This window comes from Ascochyta rabiei, chromosome 5, assembly GCF_004011695.2.
Source record: "Ascochyta rabiei chromosome 5, complete sequence".
NCBI classification, from domain to species: domain Eukaryota; kingdom Fungi; phylum Ascomycota; class Dothideomycetes; order Pleosporales; family Didymellaceae; genus Ascochyta; species Ascochyta rabiei.
In genome coordinates, this window is record NC_082409.1 from 1599497 (window position 1) to 1624482 (window position 24986).

General features: G+C 51.7%; 9 protein-coding genes across 12 annotated transcripts, besides 13 other annotated features; 5 read left to right on the forward strand and 4 right to left on the reverse strand.

Annotated features, from left to right (window-relative positions):
- Positions 1–1776: 1776 nt before the first annotated feature.
- EKO05_0003694 (uncharacterized protein) lies at positions 1777–3152 on the reverse strand (the record flags this gene model as incomplete). The annotated part of the gene is made up of 3 exons (XM_038938404.2): positions 1777–2806; positions 2854–3067; positions 3131–3152. The coding sequence occupies 3 exons, from the start codon at positions 3150–3152 to the stop codon at positions 1777–1779; spliced, it is 1266 nt and encodes a 421-aa protein (XP_038800583.2).
- Positions 3153–5162: 2010 nt separating this feature from the next.
- On the forward strand, positions 5163–7495 carry EKO05_0003695 (uncharacterized protein; the record flags this gene model as incomplete). Its single annotated transcript, XM_038938197.1, has 2 exons — positions 5163–5541; positions 5682–7495. 2 exons carry the CDS (start codon positions 5163–5165, stop codon positions 7493–7495), a joined length of 2193 nt encoding a protein of 730 aa, XP_038800582.1.
- Positions 5460–5492: a tandem repeat.
- A 1262-nt stretch (positions 7496–8757) lies between the features above and the next one.
- On the forward strand, positions 8758–9210 carry EKO05_0003696 (protein transporter tim10; the record flags this gene model as incomplete). Of its 2 annotated transcripts, XM_038938581.2 has the most annotated exons (2): positions 8758–8855; positions 9002–9210. In XM_038938581.2, the coding sequence occupies 2 exons, from the start codon at positions 8758–8760 to the stop codon at positions 9195–9197; spliced, it is 294 nt and encodes a 97-aa protein (XP_038800581.1). The 2 variants fall into 2 exon arrangements, with proteins under 2 accessions (XP_038800581.1, XP_059492195.1); XM_059636212.1 differs by having other exon boundaries at positions 8758–9210.
- Positions 9137–9177: a tandem repeat.
- A 592-nt stretch (positions 9211–9802) lies between the features above and the next one.
- Positions 9803–12741, reverse strand: EKO05_0003697 (uncharacterized protein; the record flags this gene model as incomplete). Of its 2 annotated transcripts, XM_059636213.1 has the most annotated exons (4): positions 9803–10027; positions 10097–10608; positions 10744–12337; positions 12385–12741. In XM_059636213.1, the coding sequence occupies 4 exons, from the start codon at positions 12739–12741 to the stop codon at positions 9803–9805; spliced, it is 2688 nt and encodes an 895-aa protein (XP_059492196.1). The 2 variants fall into 2 exon arrangements, with proteins under 2 accessions (XP_059492196.1, XP_038800580.1); XM_038938429.1 differs by having other exon boundaries at positions 10097–12337.
- An 890-nt stretch (positions 12742–13631) lies between these two features.
- Positions 13632–15163, forward strand: EKO05_0003698 (Glucosaminyl phosphatidylinositol (GlcN-PI) nositol acylation protein; the record flags this gene model as incomplete). The annotated part of the gene is made up of 2 exons (XM_038938636.1): positions 13632–13730; positions 13787–15163. The coding sequence occupies 2 exons, from the start codon at positions 13632–13634 to the stop codon at positions 15161–15163; spliced, it is 1476 nt and encodes a 491-aa protein (XP_038800579.1).
- A 479-nt stretch (positions 15164–15642) lies between these two features.
- Positions 15643–16929, reverse strand: EKO05_0003699 (uncharacterized protein; the record flags this gene model as incomplete). 2 transcript variants are annotated; one of them, XM_059636214.1, is made up of 4 exons in its annotated part: positions 15643–15950; positions 16005–16222; positions 16276–16484; positions 16540–16929. In XM_059636214.1, 4 exons carry the CDS (start codon positions 16927–16929, stop codon positions 15643–15645), a joined length of 1125 nt encoding a protein of 374 aa, XP_059492197.1. The 2 variants fall into 2 exon arrangements, with proteins under 2 accessions (XP_059492197.1, XP_038800578.1); XM_038938624.1 differs by having other exon boundaries at positions 15643–16222.
- A 642-nt stretch (positions 16930–17571) lies between these two features.
- On the forward strand, positions 17572–19173 carry EKO05_0003700 (uncharacterized protein; the record flags this gene model as incomplete). Its single annotated transcript, XM_038938626.1, has 4 exons — positions 17572–18570; positions 18618–18708; positions 18756–18954; positions 19005–19173. 4 exons carry the CDS (start codon positions 17572–17574, stop codon positions 19171–19173), a joined length of 1458 nt encoding a protein of 485 aa, XP_038800577.1.
- Positions 19174–20820: 1647 nt separating this feature from the next.
- EKO05_0003701 (uncharacterized protein) lies at positions 20821–22245 on the forward strand (the record flags this gene model as incomplete). Its single annotated transcript, XM_038945291.1, has 1 exon — positions 20821–22245. The coding sequence occupies one exon, from the start codon at positions 20821–20823 to the stop codon at positions 22243–22245; it is 1425 nt and encodes a 474-aa protein (XP_038800576.1).
- Positions 22187–22270: a tandem repeat.
- A 246-nt stretch (positions 22271–22516) lies between these two features.
- Positions 22517–22715: a tandem repeat.
- Positions 22716–22834: 119 nt separating this feature from the next.
- Positions 22835–22885: a tandem repeat.
- Position 22886: 1 nt separating this feature from the next.
- Positions 22887–22953: a tandem repeat.
- Positions 22954–22956: 3 nt separating this feature from the next.
- Positions 22957–22991: a tandem repeat.
- Positions 22992–23209: 218 nt separating this feature from the next.
- Positions 23210–23403: a tandem repeat.
- Positions 23404–23429: 26 nt separating this feature from the next.
- Positions 23430–23485: a tandem repeat.
- A 3-nt stretch (positions 23486–23488) lies between these two features.
- Positions 23489–23523: a tandem repeat.
- A 9-nt stretch (positions 23524–23532) lies between these two features.
- Positions 23533–23576: a tandem repeat.
- A 134-nt stretch (positions 23577–23710) lies between these two features.
- Positions 23711–24892, reverse strand: EKO05_0003702 (uncharacterized protein; the record flags this gene model as incomplete). The annotated part of the gene is made up of 1 exon (XM_038945290.1): positions 23711–24892. One exon carries the CDS (start codon positions 24890–24892, stop codon positions 23711–23713), a length of 1182 nt encoding a protein of 393 aa, XP_038800575.1.
- Positions 23883–23936: a tandem repeat.
- Positions 24116–24200: a tandem repeat.
- Positions 24893–24986: the final 94 nt, after the last annotated feature.

A 24986-nucleotide genomic window follows, 5' to 3' on the forward strand; every position in this document is an offset into this window, starting at 1 on the left:
TGACTCTGCCGTAAAGGCTAAGATCTATCACCAGCTCTGTAAAAGCGGCGGGCCTTGCTAAGGGCTATATTATCTGTTGATGTTGGTTATGGAGGGCCGAAAGAAGCAGTCATGGAACACTGTTTGATGCATGGGGGGTTCCCACTTTGACCGAAGTGACGGTTGGAAGGAATCTTTTGTTGTTTAGAGCTCAGCAAAAAGGCAGGGCGGGATGATATACCACATCCAGAGTACCAGAGCCAATAGAGATAGTTCTTTCTAGCACAGGTTCCCTATCTGGGCAGTCTTCTGCTCATTTTTCCTCTGTGCTTCAAGTTGATCGTCACTTCCTTGCTCGCTCCTGCTCTCATTCAGACCAGGGACCAACCCCCACGGGCCTTTCCTAATTGCGTCTCCTTTTTTCTTGATCAGAATTCCAATAATTATAGGCCCGATGATCGTACTCAGGATAATCGCCATATAGCGGTGATGAATCCATCAGATGAGACGTAGGAGGTGTTGCTGTAGCCGATCTCCACGATCAGCAACCCGATCTGTCCTCGCGCGACCATAGCCATCCGAGCAATAGGGCTGATGATAGCGAGCTCTCCAGAGCCGTCTTGCGAGAGTTCGAGTTTAGACATAAAGCTGTCTTTCCCAAAGGGTGGTTTTCTTCAGTAGTAGACTGTTGCTGAAGCTCCTCGTCCGCTCTCTTCGGGTCGTGCTCTGCAACCGACCAAATCGGTATTCACGTCCCTACTATGAACTTGCTCACCAGCATAAGCAGGGTGTACACAACGCCTTTCCAGATAGCTTCACCGGTTCAGAGATCTAGGAAAGGGATGGCAAAGCCAACGCTTGCGAAAAAGACTGGCTCGAGGACATATTTCTGGGGATCTAGATAGTAGTACTCGAATGTGTGCACAAAGGTTGGAGACTTATCTCTCTGACGTTCACCCTCTTATCTGCTCATCACAACGAATGGTCCTTCAGAATGCTTAGAGGGGATGTACGTCAGGAAGGCGCCAGCGAGGAAGGCTCCAAACAAGATCGAAGTGTCAGCATATGAAGCAATCGAGATGAATACCGACTACGATAGGCCCAATTATGCCAGCTCAAATTGCTTTCGATAACATATATTCCGCGAGCCCTAAGAATGTAACGAACGAGATGAGAATCAAAATACCAACAACTGGAGGTAGTGTTAGCTCGCCTGGGTTACTTCTGAAAATCTAAACAGACTCACTTGTAGGTTCATAATATTGGAGAAATGGCGATGTGGCGCCAGTCGAAGAGGCCATACTGCACGTGTAAATGGTATAATGTTCTGGCTCGTTGCTGCTTCTTACTGCTTGATAAGCTACTGGGCATGAATCCTTAATGTAGTCCTTGTATGGGCTTGTAGCATTAGTGTCAAATGAGGAGGAGAGAATGACCGCGCACGACAATATGAGCGTACTTGGCGTTTCTCGAGCATTCAGTGTTAACCACAACACCATGATATGATACCCTGTTATTCCTGCCATCTTCTAAGCCATTGATAACGAACGAATGAATCTTAGTCATCGTCGTCACATGTAGGGACTCTGAGAACTCCAACGCTACGAAATTGACAACTACAGGTGGCAGTTTCAATATGCGTTCAAGAAACACTTCACAAGTGTCTTGGCGCGAAGATCCTTAACCCGGACTTTGCGGGCGATAGGCTGTTTTGATGTCATTGTTCGAAGCGGTAGAGAGCTCTGGACCTTCAATCTTTCGGCATACGTTGGAGCTCCGGAGACGTGCCGCAGAGGCTCAATATTCTGGAAAGTCTTGGTCTACGCTCTCCTTCCAAGCTCTTAAACCTCCACGAATATCTCCGATGTACCTTTTGCCTTTGTAATCCAGTCCCAGCTCTTTCATTTTCTTTACAGTCATCTGTGAATCGTTTCCCATTCGGCACACAACAAAGATTGGCTTGTCAGGTTGCTGCCGGAGGTGTTGCACCCATTTTGGCTCTTCAAGCTCCATGGAGTTATAGCTGCTACTGCTGGCGTTGATACGAGTCGCAGACACTGCCGAGAAAGGGATATTATAGCTTCCCTCGATATTGCAAAGCTCGAACTGGACCCTCTCTCTGGTGTCGATGAGGATATGACTGTCCTTGCTCGATACGGTACCCGTGAACGGATTAACTCCCGAGCGAAGCTTCGCGTAATTCTCGGCAGATATACGTTCCTGTGGGCTGAGTGCATCTACGGGGTTGATACTCCCGCAAAAGTGCACATAGTCCAGGCTTCCTGAGTTCAATGCTTCGGGTGTGACTGTGCATTGCGCTGAGCATGCTGCACACTTCGGTTTCCGTGTACGCAAACGTATGGACCGGAACATAGGATTGGAATAAGCGGAAAAAAGTAGCAGACTTGGTGGTTCTGCCTGCACTGACGTTGTTGTGGCAGACTTTTGAGTCAGAACCTTAATCGCCTCTAGAGCTTGGAGCACACCCATAACACCCACAACGGGTCCTAAGATACCTCCGTCGCCACACGAAGTAACGGATTCTGGAGGTGGCGGCTTAGGGAAAATGCATCGGTAGCAGGGGCCACCTCTCACATCACCCACTGGTAGAGGAGGGTTGTTGAGTACCATAAGTTGGCCGTCAGTACGCAGGGCTGATGCTGACACAAGGGTCTTGCCAAGCAGAACACAGGCGTCCGATATAAGATAGCGTGATGCTGGATTATCTGTGCAATCAAGCACTAGGTCATAGTCTTTAAAGGCTGCCAGCACAATGTCTGAGGTAAGGCGATATGTGTACGGTATGAGCTTGACGTTCGGGTTCAGCCTGGGCGGATGTCAATGCCTGATTGATCGAACTCAGCGTATACGTACGAGTTCAGGGCGACCATGGCACTTTCGACCTTGGTCATGCCTACCCTTGCAGTAGAATGAAGTATTTGGCGATGGAGGTTGGATTCCTCGACGACATCTCCGTCTATAAGTCCCAGGCTGCCAACTCCTGCTCCTGCAAGATAAGCCGCAGCTGGACATCCCAGACCACCTACACCTACGATAAGCACTTTAGCTTCCCTTAAGTTGAGTTGCCCTACAATTCACTGCATCAGCTTTGACGGCCTTGTGTACAAGTCTTGGACTTTTGCTAACTTACCTTGCAATCCAATCTCAGGCATGATCAGCTGTCTTCCATACCTTTTGTATTCGGTTGGCTCGAGAGGCCATCTTGTTCTTTCTACCGTGCCGTCGTTCACTACTGGACGCTGTTGGTCTAATATGGCAAAAATTTCTGAGCAGAAGTCATCTGGGACCCCAAGATTCATGTCATGGTCGAGAGGGTCATCAGACAACTTCGGTGTCTGCCGCAAACCCCTCTCATGTTGCTGCTGGTTGTTTTCTGCTTCTGCTAATTGTTGTCGTAGATCTCGCAATGCGGCTTCATGGAATGCTATCTGATGCCGTAATGAATCCACGATCTGAGCCATTGTACGTTTCGTGGGTGCGCTGAGGTTGTAGATGGTATTGGTGAGGGGCACAGAGCACTATCGATAGCAATGACGCTAGAATGACTCGCTTCCCCTTAAAGATCTTTTTCGATGCTCAACCTAACTCCCCTTCGAACACACAGATACGCAAGTGCATGCAATACCGTTGCGTGAACATTGTGATCATTGACCAAAGACTCCTGGAGCTGGAAGATAGCTGCCAAAGCTCCGGCCGTCGACCACCTGTCGCATAATTTGATGAGGGAGTCACGCATCATTCAGTATGGGAACGCCCGTACAGTTTCCCAGACCACACAGTCGTGGTGAGGCGCTCGAGGTTGCTGTTGGCTGCTATAGCTGCGTTCAAGTTGTATGGAAGATGGCCAATGTTTTGCTTAAGAAACAAATGTAGTTTGAGCATCCGCCAGGTCCAGCACTGGACTCATATGCAAGTCATCGTGCTCCGCGTGACAGAGCGTAGTCACCGTTGTTACTCGAATTGGGCTGCCTTCGACCGCCATAGTAAGCACTTGGGCGAAACCGTCCCTTTTCGATACGGTAGTCACACCTTTGTTTGAGATGCGCCAATGTGCTGATATCTGATCTGACAATGAAGTGTAGTCAACTAATCCGCCGTGTCCACTACAAACGAGTAGGTACGGAGACATGGCATCGGGGACACGGCTTGGCGAACCCCTGCGTTGGGTCTGGATGCCCCGTGAAAGCTGCAAGTCAGATACATTCGGAGAAGCCGGGTCGAATTCTTCGTTAATCGGCCAACTGAATTTCTACATAGTCGCGAGTTCGCACAGCCTGGTTGCGTTTGGCGATTTTTGTCCTGGTGATCCAGCCACAGAACGTGCTCACGGAACACTGGGTATGGCTCCCCGCACATGTCCGAAGGCATCGATTTCCTCGTTTCGATATTTTTGCTGAATGGTGCACTTGGCTACCAGATATTGTGCCCAGCTGAATGTCTCTAGAGGCAAACAGTCGAACCGAAATCTGACGAAAAAGGGACAGCGTAGTGCACTCGTATTTAGAACAGTTACACGTAAGATTCCGAGGGGTTGGGACCATCTGCCCGAGCTTGTGCGGGGGATTGACAGACCGTGTGGGTCTTGGAGAACTCATGTCTGCGATACGAAGATCCAATCGCTGATACTGATTCAGTGTGAGACGACCTGCACTGGACTTCGACGTTCATGCCTTGGCCTGCAAGTCTTCGATTCGGTAGACCGTACGTAGCGGAACACCCCGCTCAGTGCATGCTTTGTCCAGATTCCAAGCTTTGGTGTGGTCAAAGTCCAGCAGTGTAAAACTCTCTAATCCCGATCAGCCGAATAAAAGCTCTACGTAACGGTGAGTGCGCAGGAGGTTGTTTTGCTGGCGCGAGCGTGGAAAGGACAGTGGAGGGAGCTGACACCTTGCCACAGGCTCAAGTGGGGTCTGGACGCTTCCTACCGTCTGAACTGCCGCTCTTGGGACGCGCTCGCGTCTATGCTAGTAATATGTGGCTAAGGGGCTCAAGGCAGGGTAGGATCAAATTATACCTTACACTTGTCGCAATCAGGTGGCAGGCGTACATAACACTTGATACCCCGCCGCCTCCTGCAACCAGACTCATTCGCCCCTCCATAAACCTGCCCCTCTTGGACACGACCTGCATCGACTACACCACGTTCCTTTCACAAATACGCGATGATGGTTTGCGCGACCTGCAAAGGCTTGCAAAAGCATCTCAAAACGCTTGATGGCGCGGGAGAGACAGAGACAGGCGCGTCGCAGTTGGTCGACACTTCACTGCCAAACCTACGTGCAAGTGCCGCCAGCTGTCGCGCGTGTGCCCTGCTCCTACAGGGTATCCTTCTGCATCACGACCGGTTCAAGGACGTGAAAGAGAACGTCATACGAATCACAGCGGAAGCGTTCAGATCAGTTCAAGGGCGCAGCTCCCAAGATCACCTGTCAGTCGAGGCTCGGTGGAACGAGCAACCAGATGATGATGACGACCACGAAGATGACGACGACAGCCATGCAGGCTGGCCAAATCTAAAGCTTGAATTTTTTACAGATGGAGGTAGGTTCCCGCTCCGACCAACATTCAGGCCTTTGCGTGTGCGTGCGCGTTGCTGATTGAGTTATCGCCGGCTTGTCCGAGGGCATGCCGATCTTTCGTACATCAGGCTTAGTAAGAACGCATGTGGCTGACGATGGCAGATGGGCAGTCATCATTCTCAGCCATTGGACGAGGACGACAGATCTTGAGCCAACCTTTGCAGGACGCAGGCCTCTCGACGGTGCGAGACCTGCTCAAGACGTGCCTGTCGAGTCACTCGAAATGTCGACAATCCAGGCCAACCACGCTTCCAAGAAGAGTCTTGGACGTGTCAGGAAACGATTCGAAAAGCGTACGCCTACATGAAGCCGACTTTAACAGGGAAGAGCGTAGATTCGAGTATGGCGAATACACTGCGTTGAGTCATGTATGGGGCGTTGGAAAGGGCCTGCCAAAGACGACGACAAAAACGATACAATCGTACAAGAAGGGCATTCCATGGACAAGTTTGCCAAGAGCTATGCAAGAGGCAGTGGTGCTCACGCGGGCATTGGGAATTCGCTGGCTCTGGGTTGATGCTCTCTGTCTCATTCAAGACGATGCTACCGCCAAACTTGAGGAATCGATGGCCATGGACGAGATATTTGGGAACGCTTTCTTGACTATTGCTGCGACATCAGCGACAGACAGCAGCAGCCAACCACTGTTCCCTGCTCAAGTGCAACCTTTCAAGATCCAAGCTACTGATAACCAAGGTTCTGCTTTCAAGATTTACGTTAGGGAGCAGCCGAGCCATTACAGCTTCAAGGCATCGTTCGATGAAGGTGCCCATATGAATGACTGGGAACTACCGTTCAACATCTCTGAAGACGCCAACGAAGACACACCGTTGCTGAAACGAGCTTGGACATTTACTGAGCGCCTGCTTTCGCCACGCATTCTGCACTTTACGAAAAGCGAGATGATACTCGAATGCCGGGAAGGATACCAGTGCGAGTGCGGAAGAATCGCCGATTTGGCTTTCGACTCACGTGCTACCGACTCGATCATGCAGGAATTCGGACGCGTGATTTCCGAAATTAACAGACGCCCCTCGTTTGACGGGAGCATACAGGATCAGATGAACGACATCGATAGCGTAACTTCTCAGTTTGCCTCTACCACTCTGACCAATGGGTCCAAGAATATTTCTCAGAAACGAGAAGAGGCCCTCCAGCTCTGGAGCTACATCATCACTGAGTTCACGGCCCGAAGCATCACCTACGATTCGGATAGACTACTGGCCATAGCGAATATTGCAAAGCAACTGTCACCTGCTCTCCACTCTGGTTACATAGCAGGCCAATGGACATTTAGCACAATGGGATTGCTCTGGTATCCCAATGACAGCACTAGATGTCGGCGATCGAAGTCTCTCACTGGCCACACTGTACCAAGTTGGTCTTGGGCATCTGTTGAAGGTTCGCCTATTTTCTTCGACACTGCATCGGCGATGGACTTGGCATGCAGAGTATCTTTTGCTTCATCACAGGGAGATGTCGCAAGCTGGTCGCCCCTATCTGGAGGTACCATTGAACTGTCCGCAGCCATGGTAACGGAGGTATTGTTCAAGTCTATGGGATCGGCCGATGAACCCCCCTCGTATCTGCTCTCTAAGAACGGTATTGTAGTCGACTTCACGCCAGATATCGTCCCACCGCGAGGCCAAGACTCTCTGCGCAGCGGCGAAAAACTCGTCTGCGTGCTGGTGAGCATGACTTACCGATCATCGATCATTGGCCTAGTCTTGCAACGGTCTACCAACAGCGACATATACCGCCGCATCGGTCGACTCGAATGCTATGAGTGCTCACCAGAAGATAGCGACGAGGAGATGAGTGAAGACGCGGAAGCGCTTTTCGAGCACTGGTTTCCTGACATTCAGGACATGTCGCAACTCGACAACTATCCTTTACAGCGCTTCACTATCGTTTAAACACCTTCCATTCTGGTATTTTTGATCTTGGAAAAGCATAGACGCCGCAGAGCGGCCAGCATTCGCTTGTTACGACTTTTGATACCCTTGAACGCCAGCGTGCGTTTTGTTTTATTCTTCTTGTTGGCAGACATTTGTGGAATTCAACGATAGCAAAGTTGTCATTGGTTCCTGGGGACATAACGCATGACGAGTATTTGTATCTTAGACACGAGCCAAGACCCCCAATTCATACCCTACTCTGCTCAGCCAAGTACACCGTTGCGCACGGCAGATCTAGTGCATATTCTTCAACCAGACTTAAGGACACCAGAGCATGCTAACCTTGCAATAGCTTCAGACTAGTAGACTGTGCGGAGAGAGGTCCGGATTATTGATGTGTTCCATACTGTCAGCGTGTATACTAGTGTACACTAAAACCATAGTCAAGAGCTGAAAGATTACACTGTTTGCATTGCTAACGTAAGACGCTGCCCCCCGTCACTCTGTAAATACCCGACCTCAGTACAAGCCGAACTTAGCAAGTGTCAAACATCGCGCGACGGCTTTCTAGTAACGTGCTAAATGGAGTCTATATTCCAACACCGACTCAATATTTCTTTCACGATGACCGGATACTGAATAAATCGCCCGTAACGCATGCATGGGTCACATTTTGGTGGACTGCACCAAATGACGATCAGATCAGCTAGCTGCATTCCTTGATGACTGTCCCACGGTTCGGCCAACTCGTTGACGAGGTCTCTTGAGCGCAAGCAAAACATGGCACCAAGACAGAGCTTCGGGCAGCGCGATTCGTGCTCCACGCATCCGATAAAAGGTACCCGTAAATGGAGACTTCCTGCACCCCTCCGTAGAGAAGTTATAGTGTTCAAGTCTCAATCAAGGATCAACAGTCCTGAGCGTTGCTAGCAGCCGAGAGTTGATGTAGTCATGTACACATCATCGGCTTAATGCTGCGGACGAGAAGAAGACAAGGTTGCGTTTCAACTTCCAAATTAGTCCTCCATCGAATCGAGCGCGTAGGCAATGGAGTATTCGGGTCACGTCTGACGAAATGGTGTTCATGGTCTCGAGCGCACGTACCACTAGGTGCTCCAGGCTCCACTCCGAATCTTTTGCGGAGCGCGACATCATCGCTCAGAAGGGTTGCGACCGCATCAACAACACCAACATCCTCACGCAACCCGCTTCACCTGCGCCGAAACAACTCTTAATTATCTACATTTACCCCCAAATACTCCAAGTCAATTCAAAACAAGATGTCTTTCCTCTTCGGTGGTCGTCCTCAGCTCTCTTCTGAGCAGAAGATCGCAGCAGCAGAGACCGAGATCGATATGGTTTCCGACATGTACAGTCGGTACGCTGCTCCACCCCCCTTTCCCGGCTCTCCAAAATCTTTCTATCTGCCACACGATACCTCCAATGTTGACTACCGTCAGCCCCGTTCCCGACCATTCGCCTCACCACCTCAAGTACTTATGCTAATGCCGCGTGTGTGTACAGCCTCCTCAAGTCTTGCTCGGCGAAGTGCATTGACACATCTTACCGCGAGGCCGATCTCAACAAGGGCGAGTCCGTCTGCCTCGACCGCTGTGTGTCCAAGTTCTTCGAAGTCAATGTCAAGGTCAGCGAGAAGATGCAGGGCGAGGCGCAGGGCAAGCAGGGTGGTGGCCAGGGCATGTTCGGTGGAGGCATGTAAGAAGAGAGACTAAAAAAGAAACGAAGGGATGCGCGGAGACTAAGGAGAAAATACAAGGCGAGAGCTGCATCCAAAGAAGGCGAGGAAGACGAACACTCCCCTTACGATTTGGCGCATTGTGTTACGAAATCGATCACGATTTGTGTGTGGGCTTGTACAATATGTATATGATACGGGTCATGGGCTGGATAGCATGAATGGCAGCACTTCGCATGGCTTATATATGCTACACTCCATCAGAACATGATGGAAATTGCAGGGATACAAAACAGTGCTTTTGGTTTGCAACTTCAGAATACACTAAGGCCTAGGTTCTGATCAATCTCGGAGTTGTGTTGCAGTTCGGCGAAGCCAAAGGGGAGCAAAGCTGACCCAGAACGCGGTAAAGAACCAGAACACAGGTCGTTTTTCAGGCGAGTCAAGCTGACAAGAGCTGTCCAGATCTCTCAACATGTCGATTTTACCTGTCAAACGGTGCAAGCCGTGCGCGACGAGCATCCGCCAGGTGAGTGAGGCATATCATGATGCTTCGGCCTTCCGACTGACACTAAAACTGTTAGCAGAGTCCACGTGGCACGACTCTTCGAACGTACGCTCCAAGAAGTTTACTCCTCAGCTGATACCGAGAGCCTGGCGACACCAGAGGCTGTGATCAGCTGCTTCATCGCCCGCAGTGTCTCGCTATCAAAGCCATGTTCACACAGCTTCACCAGCCGCTTCAGCTCAACGCCAGCACGTTCGGCACTTAGTTCTGCATCGCATGCGTGTTTCCTGGCTAGCTCGGCGCTCATTGATGCCTCTTGGGAGCACTCGACAGCATGTAAGACAGCCTAAGTAATTCGCGTGGTCAGTACACGTTCACATAGTGAAAAAGAGCGGATATGAAGGATGAGACAGACCTCTGCAATCTCAAGACCACGCAATCGATCCGGAGAGTCTGCTCCCATCGATGTGACGTGGTCGAGAATCTTGTGGACTACAGTTGCAGTATCATATTGAGCAACAGGCGCAGGTCGTGAAGAGATGTCCGGCAAACTGGGGTCAAGAGTAGCAAGAGCTGCTTGGCGATTAGACTCTGTACCAACCGCGTCATTGCTTAGTGAGGTAGTAATGCTGTGCTTAGCTTCTGCGTTGACAGCATCTGATCTTGCAAGGCTGCCCTTAGGACAATTCGTCGAAGTCCTGATTCGCTGGGTCAGGACACTTCCCACGATAGACGAGCGCGTTGAATCCAGTTTCTTAGCTGGCTGTGATGTTGGCTTAGGATCACGTCTATGGAAGATGTCTCGAAAGCTGCGCTTAGCCTTGATCTTCAAGGCAGCATCTGCTACATTCTGCTCAGAGTATCGGACGCCTTCGCTGCAGTCATTCGCGTGAGGAGAGCCAACTGTCGCTCCCAATCTAGGCGGAACTAGCCGGTGTACGTCAGCATGCGATGGGCTTGGTTGTGCAAAGCTCGATGAGAAGGAGCTGGGCGGACGAGTTGAGGAAGCCGATGCTTGATTGTTGAGACGCTCGGCTGACAGTAGCAACGGACTAGTCTTACTGCGTCCTACGTTGTCCTTCTTTGCCGTCGAAGCTGCACCTTTGGGCATCATCCAAGTCATGGGCAAGCGTTTCCGTGCCGATGACTTGGAAAGGCCACCGTCTGTACCCATCACTTGCATGGCTCTCTGCGGGATCTCCACTTGAAGCGTTGTTGAGTAGTTACCAGCCTCCTGAGCAGAGTTTAGCTCCGGTACGTGCAGGTGATGCATACGACCTACATAGCTATGCTTTTGGACTTCATTCGGAATCTGATCTTTGGATTTCGCCTTGGCCTGGGACAAAGGCGTTTCTTGTGAAACTTTGAACGAGTCACAAGAGTTATCTGGCGATGAGTCTCCAACTTGCTCATCTTGTCCGATTTCTATAGGCACGAGCCCGGCAGGCGAAGTCGACATCTTCGAGAAGTCTCCGTTGCTTGGGTTGCGTGGTGGCTGCATCGACCTGATTGGCGTGATTTTAACAGGCGTGCTCTCGTTCCCTTCCATCTCTCCTGACGAAGGCGTCAGTGAGCGCGAGCCAGTGCTGGGAATTACCTTGACTAAATCTTGATTGCAAACATGTCTAGCCAAGGTACCGAGGGAGCGTTCCTGTGAAGTCTTCTCGGGAACATGCTCTGGCAATGCTGGGACGGCAGGCATGGAGTCATCTCGGCCAAGAAGTACTGCGTCTGCTTCTGCAGAAATTCTCAAGATAGGACCAGAAAATGGGTTAGTCGATAGACGCCTTACACGAACGCTGCCTTCGTAGTAGGCTTCTGGCTCATCGTCGAGGGATGATCCGGCGGCCAAGCTCCACATAGAAATGCTATCAATCGAACCGTAGTGAGATTCTGTCGCAGGTGTTGTGCCAGGAAACGCGAGTTCACCATGCTTAGTTCCAAGAGAACGCTGCTGTTTATCAGTTTCGAGCTCTTCAGTGGGTAATTGGCCACTTAGAGGAAGGCCAGCTGCCGTCTCCAGTACTGGGCACTTGGTAGAGCACGACTTGACCAACCGAGATGGATCAGACACATGCGGTATGGGTACCTCGTTATGCGTCTTGCCTGAAATGGGTAAAGAACCACGCTTGGAACTTATACGGGGTGGTATCAGCACCGATGGTGGAGTACGGCGCTTGCAAGCAAGCGGACTGCGGATTGCGACTTCGGTGTTGGTAGAGAACGCATGAAACGAGTTCACGCAAGGGTTCGTCAAGCCGAAGGTTCGAGGCTCCGTCATTTGTCTGAATATCTTATGACTCGAGTCATCTTCTGCGGTTGACTGAGAGCTCTTTTGAGATGGTGTGCGGTTCTCCACGGAGGAGGGTGTGGTTACTCGGCTCTTTAGCATGGGGATGCTGTTGCGGCGGAGCACTGATTCTTCAGACACAACTCGCTGTTGCAAACCATCGCTTGCTGAAAGCGCGGGTGCTTTCAATAATGAGATGTTCTCCGGCTGTAAGATAGGCCACTCATCTTCTGTAGGGCTGCCGGCCTCGGCATCAACAAGCGTGCGCTGGGCTTTGGGCGGACTCTGTGGGTTCACCAACTGCGCGATTGGCGGGCTGGGTAGAGGCTTGTTGCGGCCCATCGAAGGAGACATCTTGTCAAAGTCCTATCAAGTAAGTTGGGGGTGTTCTTATAGTAGATCTTTTGACATACTGAGCTTAGGGGAACAGCGATAGCAGACTGCTTGAGGCCAGCTCGAGATCGTGACAAGCTTGAGCGCGGTGTCTCATGCCCAGTGCCATACGTGTAACTTTTGGAGAAAGCGCTCTGCGTTGGCGTCGACTTGCGCGGGAGCCTAGATGTGGGCGTGGGCGACACTACGACTTCGGTAGCTTGAGGCATGACTGTGTAGCAAGGCGATCCAGTTGTGCTCACAGAAAAAGGGCTGCGACCACCAGTGCGACTAGACCGCTGGAATTGGGGTGGACTCGGGATCTTTGAACTGTCCTTGATGGCCCTGAAGCCAGGTTGTCGCGGGTTGGCGTCAACGTCAACAAGTGGTTTCGACATTGTGGAGCTTGCTGCCCGCCTTCAGGTAGTAGTGGGGTGTAGGTCAGGTGAGAGGAAGATGTGTGGTAATAACGGCGACGTGCTGTTTGTTGTTGACGCTGACGCAGGTTAGCGCGCAGCACTGCTGCGCGTGTGGCATGTGGCAGTGAAGGTGAAGGTGAACATAAAGGTTTGACGGAGCCATGGAACCTGGACGGTGTGAAACAAAACAATTGCAAGGTCAGGTACAACCGTGCATCTCACCTATAAATGTAATATGAGCAATCAAAACGTTCCCATAGCTTGGGTGACCCCGTAGCCATGTGGTCTGGCAGGAACTGCTGCTCAACTTGGGTGTACATTGTGGCCAATACCTACCGTCATACGCAAGTAGTTTTCGACACAAGTAATCTACCGGAAGACATCTTGACACCGAGTCTCGTTTCCCCAGACAGCACCTGGATGTATTACAAACCAGTAACACGGGCAGTTACGCATGCTAACTTCAGTACATACGCACGTATCTACGTGTCCCTTCAATAGCTCTCTTGGTGCCCTTCAATGCTGCAGCCCAAAAGAGAGACCAAGCTGTTGTCGACATGGACTGTTTTTGCGCCCCCGAGAGCCAGCTTTGAACATTGCGAGTCCTTTTAACCCGGCAGATCCTGAACGAGCACGCCACAGATCTAGGTAAGCTAAGGCACAAGCGCATCCACAGTACGGCTAAGTGGAACCAGCTCGGTGTAACAACGTTGGATTGTATGTGGAGAGTGAGGTGCAGCAAAAGGCGATGACGTGAAGTTGTAGGGAAGGAGCTTGGGCCAGCGCCTTCAAGCCACTCAACGCGTCAAGCTCCACGCAGGCCATTCCAGTACCACAACGCGCAATTGGCGTCTACAAGCCAGAAAGACATGGCGCCAAAGACGTACAAAGAGATGAAGGAGGCGTGGGTGACGGGCCACACCGGAGGGTCTGTCGCCGATGTGAACAGCGTTTCCCTTGCAATGCCTGTACCGTACACGTTCTACAACTCGCGATAGAAGCTTAGACTGACCGTATTCTATAGCTCAGCATTCTTCTATGGTCTGTTATACAGCAAAGACTGCGATTGTTCACACCGTATACGCCTGCCGCTTGCTTCGTCGATTTTCTGCTCAACTGCGCCGCTACGCTTTGTGCCACGACCATCTACTCCTCGTCACCGTGGACCTTAAACGTCCTACTGCTACTGCCCGCGGTTGCTCTACTTATCTTAGAGAAGTCAGCTGCAGTGAAGCGAGACGTACCTCGACCACCGAAGAAGAACAAGCCTGCAGAGACAAAACTCGATGCTCTCCCCGTGAAGCCGTTCATCACACACTATCGGGGTGCCATGATGGTCATGACATGTGTCGCAATACTGGCCGTGGACTTTACTGTCTTTCCGCGGCGCTTCGCCAAGGTTGAGAACTGGGGCACATCGCTGATGGACATGGGCGTGGGCTCATTCGTATTCACAGCTGGCGTGGTTTCTGCTCGATCGGCGTTGAAAGAGAGTTCCGGCAAGAGACCGCCACTTTCAAAACGCTTGGTTACATCGTTCAGGCATGCTATTCCGCTCCTGGTTCTCGGTATAATCCGCTTTATCTCAGTGAAGGGCTTGGACTACGCTGAGCATGTCACGGAATACGGAGTACACTGGAACTTCTTCTTCACGCTCGGATTCCTGCCCCCGTTCGCTGCCCTTTTACAGACCGCTTTTGATCTGGTGCCTTCTTATGCTGTACTGTCCTGCGTTCTTGCAGGTCTTTACGAGCTGGCTCTCGATAACACACCACTTGGAGCCTTCATCCTTATTGCGCCACGAACGGATCTGCTGTCAAAGAATCGTGAAGGTATATTCTCGTTCGTTGGCTATCTTGCCATCTTTCTTGCTGGTCAGTCTATGGGCTCATCTGCGCTGCCGAGGCAACAACCGCTCCCTAAGGGTGCCTCAAAGATGACCATGTTGCGCCAAACGACACTGGGGCGTCTGGCCATATCCTCTGCTATATGGACAGCTCTGTTCTACTTTTCCACTAGCTATTATGGCCTAGGTCTCTCCGTGTCTCGGCGTCTTGCGAATCTTCCCTACTTCTTGTGGGTGTCCTCGTTCAACAGCTACCAGATCACCATTGTATGTGCTATTGAAGCCGTCCTCTTTCCAAACCTTTACAAGGCTTCCAGCAAGGAGGAGGAAGTCCAAAGGACCAGAGATGCTACCAGCACTGTGCTAAATGCCTTCAACCACAATGGCCTCGCGGTCTTCCTTGTGGCAAACCTACTCACTGGTCTTGTCAATCTGACGATGCCCACTCTTCAAATGGGTGTTCTGCAGTCAATGGCAGTTCTCGTTGCCTACATAGCGGTTGTCGCTGCTCTTGCAGTCACTCTAGACCGTTACAATATCTCGATCAAGCTGTGACATATCGATACTTTGCTTAGACACGCTCAGTTGAGAACAATCGACATGAATTTCGCTTGACCCCACCTATCATTGACTCATCACAGTGCGGTTTAATATCAGGTCGCTGATATACTGATGCAAACCAGATTTCGTTCTGGGTTTTCTGTTACATATGCTCTTGATTACGTGGGAAAACTCCACGTCGCGAACACAGCGCTGGTTTTGCTCTACTGTGCGGCCATGGTGAAGTCAGCAAACAACAAGACCCTACGATGGGTCCACCGAGGAGACAAGATACCGAAGCCAATACGGGTGTTCTACCACTAAGAAGAATATGACCAAATGACGCTAGACTCTCGTCCTCGTAGGCTATTGAGAGGCGCGTCATGGGATCATCGCGAGTATAGGCATCGCGTGCATCCAAGTCCGTGCAGATAAAAATCCGAGCACTACAATCGCTTCTTGAAGTATATGGAATCACAAATGCTCGAACAAAGCTACTCGTAATGGTTCTTCACTTCCAGCCCTTTGTACTGAAAACTTGTCCCCTCCCTCTTATCTAACACCTTCTTGTGGTGCACATCCTTGACTCTCGCTCTCACGTACTCGGTCCCAGACGGCACCGACCTACTCAAATCCTTGTCCTCATCCTTGATCAGTCCAAGTCGATCCAGCAACGGAGAAGGCACGGTCCGCATTGGCGTATGATCACCTGGGCGACTAAAGTAAAGCAAGCCCAAGCGAGGAATATCGATTTGGTCTTTGGGTGGTGTGACGACACGGTGAATTGTGGATTTGATGAAACCTGGGTTCATGTCAGTTACACGTGCATTTTGGCGATCGAGAGGGGGAGACTTGCCATTGGACAGAAACGTCAGTGTGTCCGCCGCATTGCACGTGATGCCGCCTTTAATTGGCTTGACATGTTTCCACTCTCCCTCTGGTGTCTTGATTTGCAGACCAGCCACATGCTGACTGAAGAGCAGCGTCAGGCTGCCGAAGTCGGTGTGTCCGCCTTTCGAGTACGCTTGTGCTTTGTCCCATTCTTCCTGTGTGCGTACATTGTAGACCATGTATCTAAAGGACTGTTAGACGCGGTTTCGATGCAGACAATCTGGTGAGCTTCTCACCTCATGTGGTCGTCTGAGAGTTGGTCGTAAGCGTGCGCATCGGCGAGGTAATTTTCAGGCAGTTCTAGGATGATGGAGATCAGGACAAAGAGCTTTCGCGCTATTTCCCACACGTCGCGGTGGAAAGCGCGTATTTCTTCCCAGTTTTCAGCGACCACTTGGTGTTTGCCAACATCTTTCCAGGCGGGGATGTCTTTGTGGATATTGAGCTGGAGACGATTAGCATGTTCCTTGACGTCTCGAATACTATCAAATCACCCTCACCATCTCAATATTCTCTTTCACACCTGTGTCGCCAATCCACCGCTCATTCTCCCTATACCCAAAATACTCGCCCTCGGCAAAATTACATGGAAACTTTCTTTTCTCCTCGAGCGGCTCCTTGAAGAACGTGTTTCCAATGCTGAACTGATGAAGGACTCTTTCATCATCGATGCCTGTCCCAGTCACGACCCAAAAGCCTACTCGCGTTATCGCGTCGTAGAGTTGTCTTGTCAGCTCTTGCTTGCCACCGGGTTCGTCGAAGCGAGATAGGTCGATGTTGGTCAAAGGGGCCCATTCAAGGTCCTCTTTCGTTTCCTGGGGTCTGCTCCATGGTTTGACGAGGAGTTTATTGGCAGTATGGGGTAAGGGTGTTACTGCTGATGGGGCCATTGTGGTCGGTTGATGACCTAAGGTTCGATCAAGTCGTGGTGAATTAATCAGAAGAAAGCGTGTAATGAATCTTTCAAACAAAATGGTCGACCTTTTTACCAAGCTCCCAATCTTGGAGTTACTTACGCGGGGTTGGGTTGTGATTGGATGTGCTTGATCCGAGTCGTTCGTTCTCCTCACAATTGCGTGCTCTCGTCCTGCATAACGTGCCGACAATCAGCCTGTCGGGAATAACGTCCCGTACCATCGCAAACCGTTATCACAACTTTAGAGTGCGGTTTCCGCGCAAGGCGTCCAAAAACGTGATTGCATGCCAGCAAGACGTTTGTGGTAATGTGGAGGTGGAGATCTGTTCGGACGGAAAATCCGGAAAATCCCCAAGTAAAGTCTATTTCGATGCCTGTCGATGCTTGCTGATGCATAGTCGCTATCTCTTGGTATGAGAGGAGACCCATTGTCGTCATCCTGTATGTTTTGTCGTGATCGGTGCAGTACCATTATATTTTGGAAGACACCGGCACCGGTGTTACTGTGCGGCGGCTGCATTGTGCTCTTTAACCATAATCTCAAGATATCCATACTTGAGTAGCAGATCGTCTCCTCTACTGATTTCTTGAACATTCGAAGTTGGTGGAAGCTAGAATGGCAACTACCAAGAACCCCATTGACAAGCTGGCCTACATCGCGAACGAAGCACAGCCTGTCTACGACAAGAAGGCACCGTCAGTGTCGCCCACATTATCCAACCCTGACACGGAGACATCCAGTGTCAGCCCTGAGTTTGAGAAAAGGTTATTACGAAAGATCGACTTTTGGTTGGTCGGTTTCTACTCACTTGTCTATGTTTTCCGGGTTATAGACAGTGCCAACTACTCGAATGCCGCAATAATTAACCTCGAAGCTGGCACCGGGATCAAAAAGCAGCTTGGCTTCACCCCTTCGCAGTGGGCTTGGACACTGTCCATTTTTTCGTACAGCTACCTGGTGTTCGAGCCTACCAACACAATCTTGCTGAAGCTTTTCAAGCCTTCCAGATGGATGTTCATTTTGATCATGGCGTGGGGTGTCTCGGCTTGCTGCTCGGCGGCAGCCATGAACTTCTCAGGCATGATGTGCGTAAGGTTCGCCATAGGAATGACCGAGGCGGGCTTCTTTCCGTCCGTGTTGTACCACTATGCCTTCTGGTATAAGCCTGTTGAGATGCCACAGCGGATAGCCTTCTTCTACTCAGTGGGACAAGTTTCGAGCGCACTATCTGGCCTACTGGCTTATGCCATCTCGCATATGGACCAGCTTGGAGGCCTTTCTGGCTGGAGGTGGTTGTTCCTCTTGGAGGGCTTGCCTGCGATAATTCTTGCCTTCTTCGCCTTCTGGCTACCGGACTATCCAGACACAGCAAAGTTCCTGACCGAGGACGAGCGGTCATTCATGAAGAGCAGATTGGCGAGTAATGCACCAAAGGGGGAGGAACACTGGGATTTTTCATCGCTGAAAGTCATGGCCAAAGACCCAACGTTGTATACCTTCAGTTTATATTGGATCTGCCACGGTATTGGAGGTTTCGGCGTCGGTTTCGCTCTGCCCACTGTCATCTATCAACTTGGCTTCACAACCACGGCGTACTCACAGTTGATGAATATTGTAAGTAACGATCATGAGATAGAGAACTTAAAGTCTGACGATAACAGCCCCCTTACGTTTCGGCATTCCTGCTGTTGAACGCGCTAGGCTTTATGCTGCAGAGAAGGTGGATCAGACCTTGGGTCACCGCTATTGGAAGTAAGTCGCATTAGCAAATTCTTCACACATAACACTGACATACCCAGTTGAGTCGACAACTATAATCTGCTACATCATTCTCTTAACTGTCGACAACCCAGTCGTCCGGTACCTCTGTTTGGTAGTCGCTGTAGCCTGCGCTGGCTGTGCGTATCCGGTCATTTGGCCTGAACGTATCAGAGCATTAGAGGGTACAGTAGCATCGGGTATTGGCATTGGTTTGACGAATGCTTGTGCACAATTCAGGTATGTTGAGCACGTCTGTCTCCTAAGCATATGGCTGACACAATATTCAGTGGTATTGTGGGGCCTCACGTCTTCAGCACAGTCTTTGGCCCAAGATACTGCACGTCGTATGCGACCAACCTCTCGGTCCTTGTGGTTGGGATCTGCGCGATTTTGACAAGCTGGCTGCTTGTGATCAGGAAAGACCGGAAGCGCGCAGATCTGACGAAGCAAGGCTGATGGTCGAGCTGTGAAAGTCAAAGGCAGTCTCAAGTTGCTCGCAAAACAAGGCTGTATAGCTTAGCCTCATTCATCAGCGCGTTAAATCAGGTCGTGCAGTGATCGCGGTACGGTAAAGCATCCGGAGCCGTGCGTTTTGTGACATCTGCCTCTAGTTGTTGCAAACTTTGCCTGTTTGAAATGAACTTGCACATCGTTCACATCAGCTGCTTTTGTGTACGTCAAAGGTTTTGGCCGAAGTGCGTGCGCCCGCGCAATCACAGGAGCCGGCGTAATGTAGATCAGATAGCATGCGACGAAGATGTGCTTTGGCCTGTTGAAAACAAGATGTTCTCGTGCCGCCTTGTCCGAACGAAGCTGCATTGGGTCTGTTGCGAATATCGCTTCTGCATTAGAAAATAGTACTCGCTGATGGGCCGAATAGCGAACTGGCTAGTAACTGCTTAGTGCTGTGCATATGATGAGCTCGATCGCAGCCTTAAGCGACGCACGACGAGATGTACCTACTCAGCCAGTGTTAGTGAGGTAACACAGCAGTGTAGCCTGGCCCATGCTTCACACCGGGCCTCTAGCTGATGGTCGCGATGACTTTAGGTCCAGAGACACGACTGCATTACTCATACGAGAATGCGAGCTGCCTTCGGCGGATAGCATGTCATACAGGATGACAGCAGCTTCTGACGTCAGCTATGGATTGTCCGTTAGACAAGCGGGCCAGGTGTCTCCAGATTCGCGAGGACACGCATAGCTGAGGTCCGCATAACTGCCCGGAGGTTGGCCAATATACTCGAAACCCCCTTCCAGTCGAAACTGCCTCAGGCAGAGAGTCGTCCTTTGTGGACTAGAGGTTGTACCGAAGTCTTCACCAGTCAGTCCCCGGCCAGCGAGCCTCCCTATATTGCCACAGGCGATCTCTCATAAAAGGGCAATCTCATGCAGGGGACCACTGGTCATCCGGAATGCGCGTGGTGTTGAGAGAGGATCGTGTCTTGTCCCCACCTGCCGACCGAAGCCCAAACGGGAAGCCTGAAACACGCTAAAAGCTGTTAACCAAGTATGGAAGGCGCTTCTCCCGCACGGTGGCCAAATGCCTCGGTGGCGCATAAAAACACCGTTAGGCCAAAACACCAATGACATCGACATCCATGGAGCTCAGACATTGCTGCAGCGTGTCCACGGACGCTGGAGCTCATAGCACACTGATGAGCGGCGTGACTCTCTGTAGCGCTCGCCCTATCAGCAACCACCCCGGGCTCTTTGTGACAGGGCGCCGCTCATCCGCCAGGCTGTGTCGATGCATTGATCACCACGGTCTCTCTCGGAACCCGTCTGACCTAAAGAATGATGATCACCGGGGGGCTTCGCTCCTTCGCACTGTAAAATCGAGCTCTTCCTCTCCTTCCATTCCTCAATCACTCGTGATTTCATACGAACGCTTGGTGAACTACTGCGGCCTATCCCCGCTCTTCTGTACGCGAAGCCAACGGCGTCGCTCCCATGGGCCGCCGCACCTCCACTGCCCAACAGTCTCTTAGTCTCTAGGTGCATAAGTGCATCGTGCCGCCTCTATCATTCCTTACGAAGCTTTCTTCTCTTCTTGTCGACTCGAGGCCTGGTGCCGTTCAAACCTATATCACTTTCAACACCATGGCGGGCCGCACCTTCCTTTGTAGGCTAGTCCTCTACGCCATCTTCTCCATCACTGTTGTCAGCCTGTTCACCAAATCTGGAGCGCCTTCCTTCTTCTACCGATTCTCCAACTCGGCTGCACTCCAACAAGAAGAGATTTTTTGTCCACAAGCCGAGCTCGCCGACGACGTTTTAGTCGTCCTCCGCACAGGCGCCACCGAGTCTCGCGAAAAGCTGCCCGTGCACTTCAGGACGGCCCTCCGATGCGTGCCCCATTTTGTCGTCTTCTCTGATCTTGACGAGACGATTGAGGGGCATGAGGTCCACAATGTTCTGGGAGGCGTCAGCGACCAAACACGGAAAGAGCATGAGGATTTCAAACTGTACCACCAGCTGCACACGCATGGAAACCGAGGCCCGCAAAACCAGCACATCTTCACCGCACAATCAGGGTCCTTCAAGGGGGACTATCTCCAGACAGAGAACAACGGGTGGAAGCTCGACAAGTGGAAGTTCCTACCCATGATTGACCAGGCGTATGCGAAGAAGCCAGACGCCAAGTGGTATGTGTTCATCGAGGCAGACACGTACCTAGGCTGGAACAACCTCCTAGAGTATCTTGGCGGTTTCGACGAGAGTAAGTCCTACTATATCGGGAAACATCTTTACATCAACGATGTAGAATTCGGCTATGGCGGCGCAGGCTTCGTGCTGTCTAATCCTGCCATGCGCAAGGCTTCCGAGCAGCGGTCGGCCAACCTCCAGCACTACGAGGAGTTTACCCAGTCCCACTGGGTTGGCGACTGCGCACTGGGCAAGGTGCTTGAAGACATAAATGTTCCTTTACACCGCGGTTTCCCGCATTTCCAGAGCGACTCGCCGGCAACCGTAGACCCGGCCGTCATGAAGATCGACCGCGATCTGTGGTGCTACCCCACCATCACCTACCACCACGTCTCGCCCACCGAGATTGACGAACTGTGGCGCTTCGAACAGGACTGGTACAAGCAGCACGAAATCGTCCTGCGCCACCGTGATGTCTTCATCTCATACGTCCGCCCCAAGATCGGCACATCCGTGTCGTACTGGGACAACATGTCTGTAGACGCAGAGTACAACGCGCACGACCACGCCTCGTCGCCGAACAAAGAAGAGCGGGAGGCGTGGAAGTCGTTTGCGCATTGCCACGCACTGTGCGAGAGCCAAAGCAAGTGCATACAATTCTCCTTCGACTCGGGGAGCTGCTCCGTCTCAAACTCGTTCCGACTCGGCTACGCCAAGCCCAACGAGAAAGTCAAGAGCGGATGGATGACAGACAGAGTAGACAACCTGTTCAGATCGCTCGACGACAGGTGTGGGGTACGAGACTGGTTCACGCCCGCAAACGAAGGCGTGAACGCGAAGACGAAGACGCAGTCGACGATGCGGCGACAGCGGAGGTGAGAACAGACATAGAGCGAAGAGGAAGGAAAAGTGTGAGCCGGCATTCAGGCCAGGCCGAAGGAAAAGATACTCGATGATACCCATACCACACTCGCTAGGGCACCTGGACCCAAAGCTTCCCTACCGTAATCCCCGCGGCCACGCACGGCAGCCCGTGCAGCCTCGCCAACCAACCAACCTAGCAAAAATCAAAAACATGACAAAGAACACTGATGTCTCCCACACGTGAAAAGTCAAGGCACTCGACCTGAAAATCTGAACGACAGAGGACAAGACAAGACAAGACAAAGAGAAGACAAGACAAGACAAGAAGACAAGGACAAAGAGAAGACAAAGACAGAAAAGACAAAGACAAAGACAAAGACAAAGAAAAGACAAAGACAAAGAAAAGACAAAGACAAAGAAAAGACAAAGACAAAGAAAAGACAAAGACAAAGAAAAGACAAAGACAAAGAAAAGACAAAGACAAAAGACGAAGTGAGGTTGAAATACAGTTAATTAGTCGATACCCCCCCCCCCCCCCGGGCGCTTCACTCGTGTTCTAGACCCCCAACGCCCCAATATTAACCCCATGCCCCACGCCCCACGCCCCATGCCTATGCCCATGCCTATGCCCATGCCCACGCCCACGCCCATGCCCCCCCAACCGCGTCCCGTCCCATCCCATCCCAAGCCATCCGCATCCGCCTCCCATCCCAATTCATCCCAATTCATCCGCATCCGCATCCGCATCCGCATCCGCATCCCAAGCGTCCCATGCCACGACAACGACGCGCAGCCGATGCATCCCCAGCGCACACCCTCTCATCGCAGAGACTGGAGTCTCAACGGGGGCAGAACTGGGGGTTTGCGGACCAAGGTAGGGTGTGTGACGCGCTGCGCTGTGACGGGACGGGACGGGACGGGGCGGGGCGGGGCGGGGAGAGACGCGGGGAGGTGTGGTGGGATGGGTTTTTTTTTGATTCTTTTCTTTGCTTTTCTTTGCTTTTCTTTGCTTTTCTTTGCTTTTCTTTGCTTTTCTTTGCTTTTCTTTGCTTTTCTTTGCTTTTCTTTGCTTTTCTTTGCTTTTCTTTGCTTTTCTTTGCTTTTCTTTGCTTTTCTTTGCTTTTCTTTGCTTTTCTTTGCTTTTCTTTGCTTTTCTTTGCTTTTCTTTGCTTTGCGTTTTGGCTTGGCTTGGCTTGGCTTGGTATGGTCTGGTCTGGTCTGGTATGGTAGGGCCTGGTCTGGTCTGGTATGGTCTTGGATGAATGAAGGAATGGATGAATGAATGAATGAATGGATGGATGGATAAATGAACAAATAAATAAACGATTAAATAAATAAATAAATAACAATACATCTAACCTAGCCTTACCACAGTAAAAAGCAACACCATACAAAGCAGCCTTGTCTTGTATCGAAATCATGTCTTCGCCTGTCTGTGAAATCAGCCTACTGCGCACTACCCACTCCCCTCTACGCCACTCTACCACAGTCCTAGATCCACGATCCTCGCCCACGACGGTGACGGCGCGCCGACTCCTGCCGCTCTGTCGTCAGAGGTAGACACGTCGTCACGCGGGGGAGTCGCGGTGTCTGGGCTGCTGTCGTCGTGGGCGTCGCTGGTGTTTCCTGGCTTGGCTTCTTCCGGCTTGGTCGCTTCTTCTGGTAGCGCTTCCTGCGCTGCGGTTGCTGCGGCTGCTGCGGCTGCTTGTGCGGTGGTGGCTGGAGCGGCGCTTGGGATGGGGCCGGTGAGTTCGCCGACGGGACCGGTGGGGGTGGGTGGTTGGGGACTGTTTTGTGGTTGTGGAACTGGGTCTGGTTGTACGTCTTCTGGTTGTACGTTTTCAGTCTTGAGTTTGCTTTCGTCTTTGACCTTGTCCTGGTTTTTGTCTTCGACTTTGTCTTCGACTTCGTCTTCAACTTCATCTTCGTATTCGACTTCGTCTTCGTCTTCGTCTTCGTCTTCGTCTTCGACTTTGTCCCAGTCCGACACATCTTCATTTCCAAACCCTCCCTCCTCGTCATCCCACTCTACCAACTCGCCATTCTCAGTCTCGCCCTCGCCCTCCTCGTCTTGACCCTCGCCAGCAGAAGCAAAGACAGCAGCCACCCCATCCACGCTCTCACCTCCCCAAGACGACCACCGCCCCCGATCCCACCCATCCACCACACTCCCGCCACCCACAAACTCCCCCACCAGCGCCCCGCCCGCGCGCCCTTTACACCCCACAGCCTCGCAGCGCCAGCCCAGCGTAGCGAAGAAGGCGAGCGCACCCAGCGCCAGCAAGCGCACAAGCGTGCGGGTGCGCGGAACCCGGGGGCCACCGATGCCTGCGCATACCGACGAGAGCATCGACGACGAAATGGCGGAATCGTGCAGCGCCGGTGTCTGGGCGGGCGTGCAGTAGCCCAACAGCCTCCAGGGCCGACGACCACGGTGCTGTGTCTCGAGGGAGGACGTCGGGGCTGCGAGTTTCTCGTCACGATCGGTGTGGCGCGGTAAAAAGGAGCGGGGTTTGTGCGAGAAGTAGTCCGCGTCCGAGGCCGAGTTGGCGGTGGTGGGCATTTTGGACCGGGGGAGCGAGTGCGTGTACAGCGGTGATGTGGGGTCGTGGTACGGGGTTCCTAGGTCGATGGGGTGGAAGGAGTGAAAGGGGGAAGACATGCAGTGTGCTGCAGTAAGTCTACCGTGTGAGTGAGTGAGTGTGAGGGTTTTAGTGTCGGCTATGCGGGGTGTGGTTAAAAGAAAGGGCGCGAGG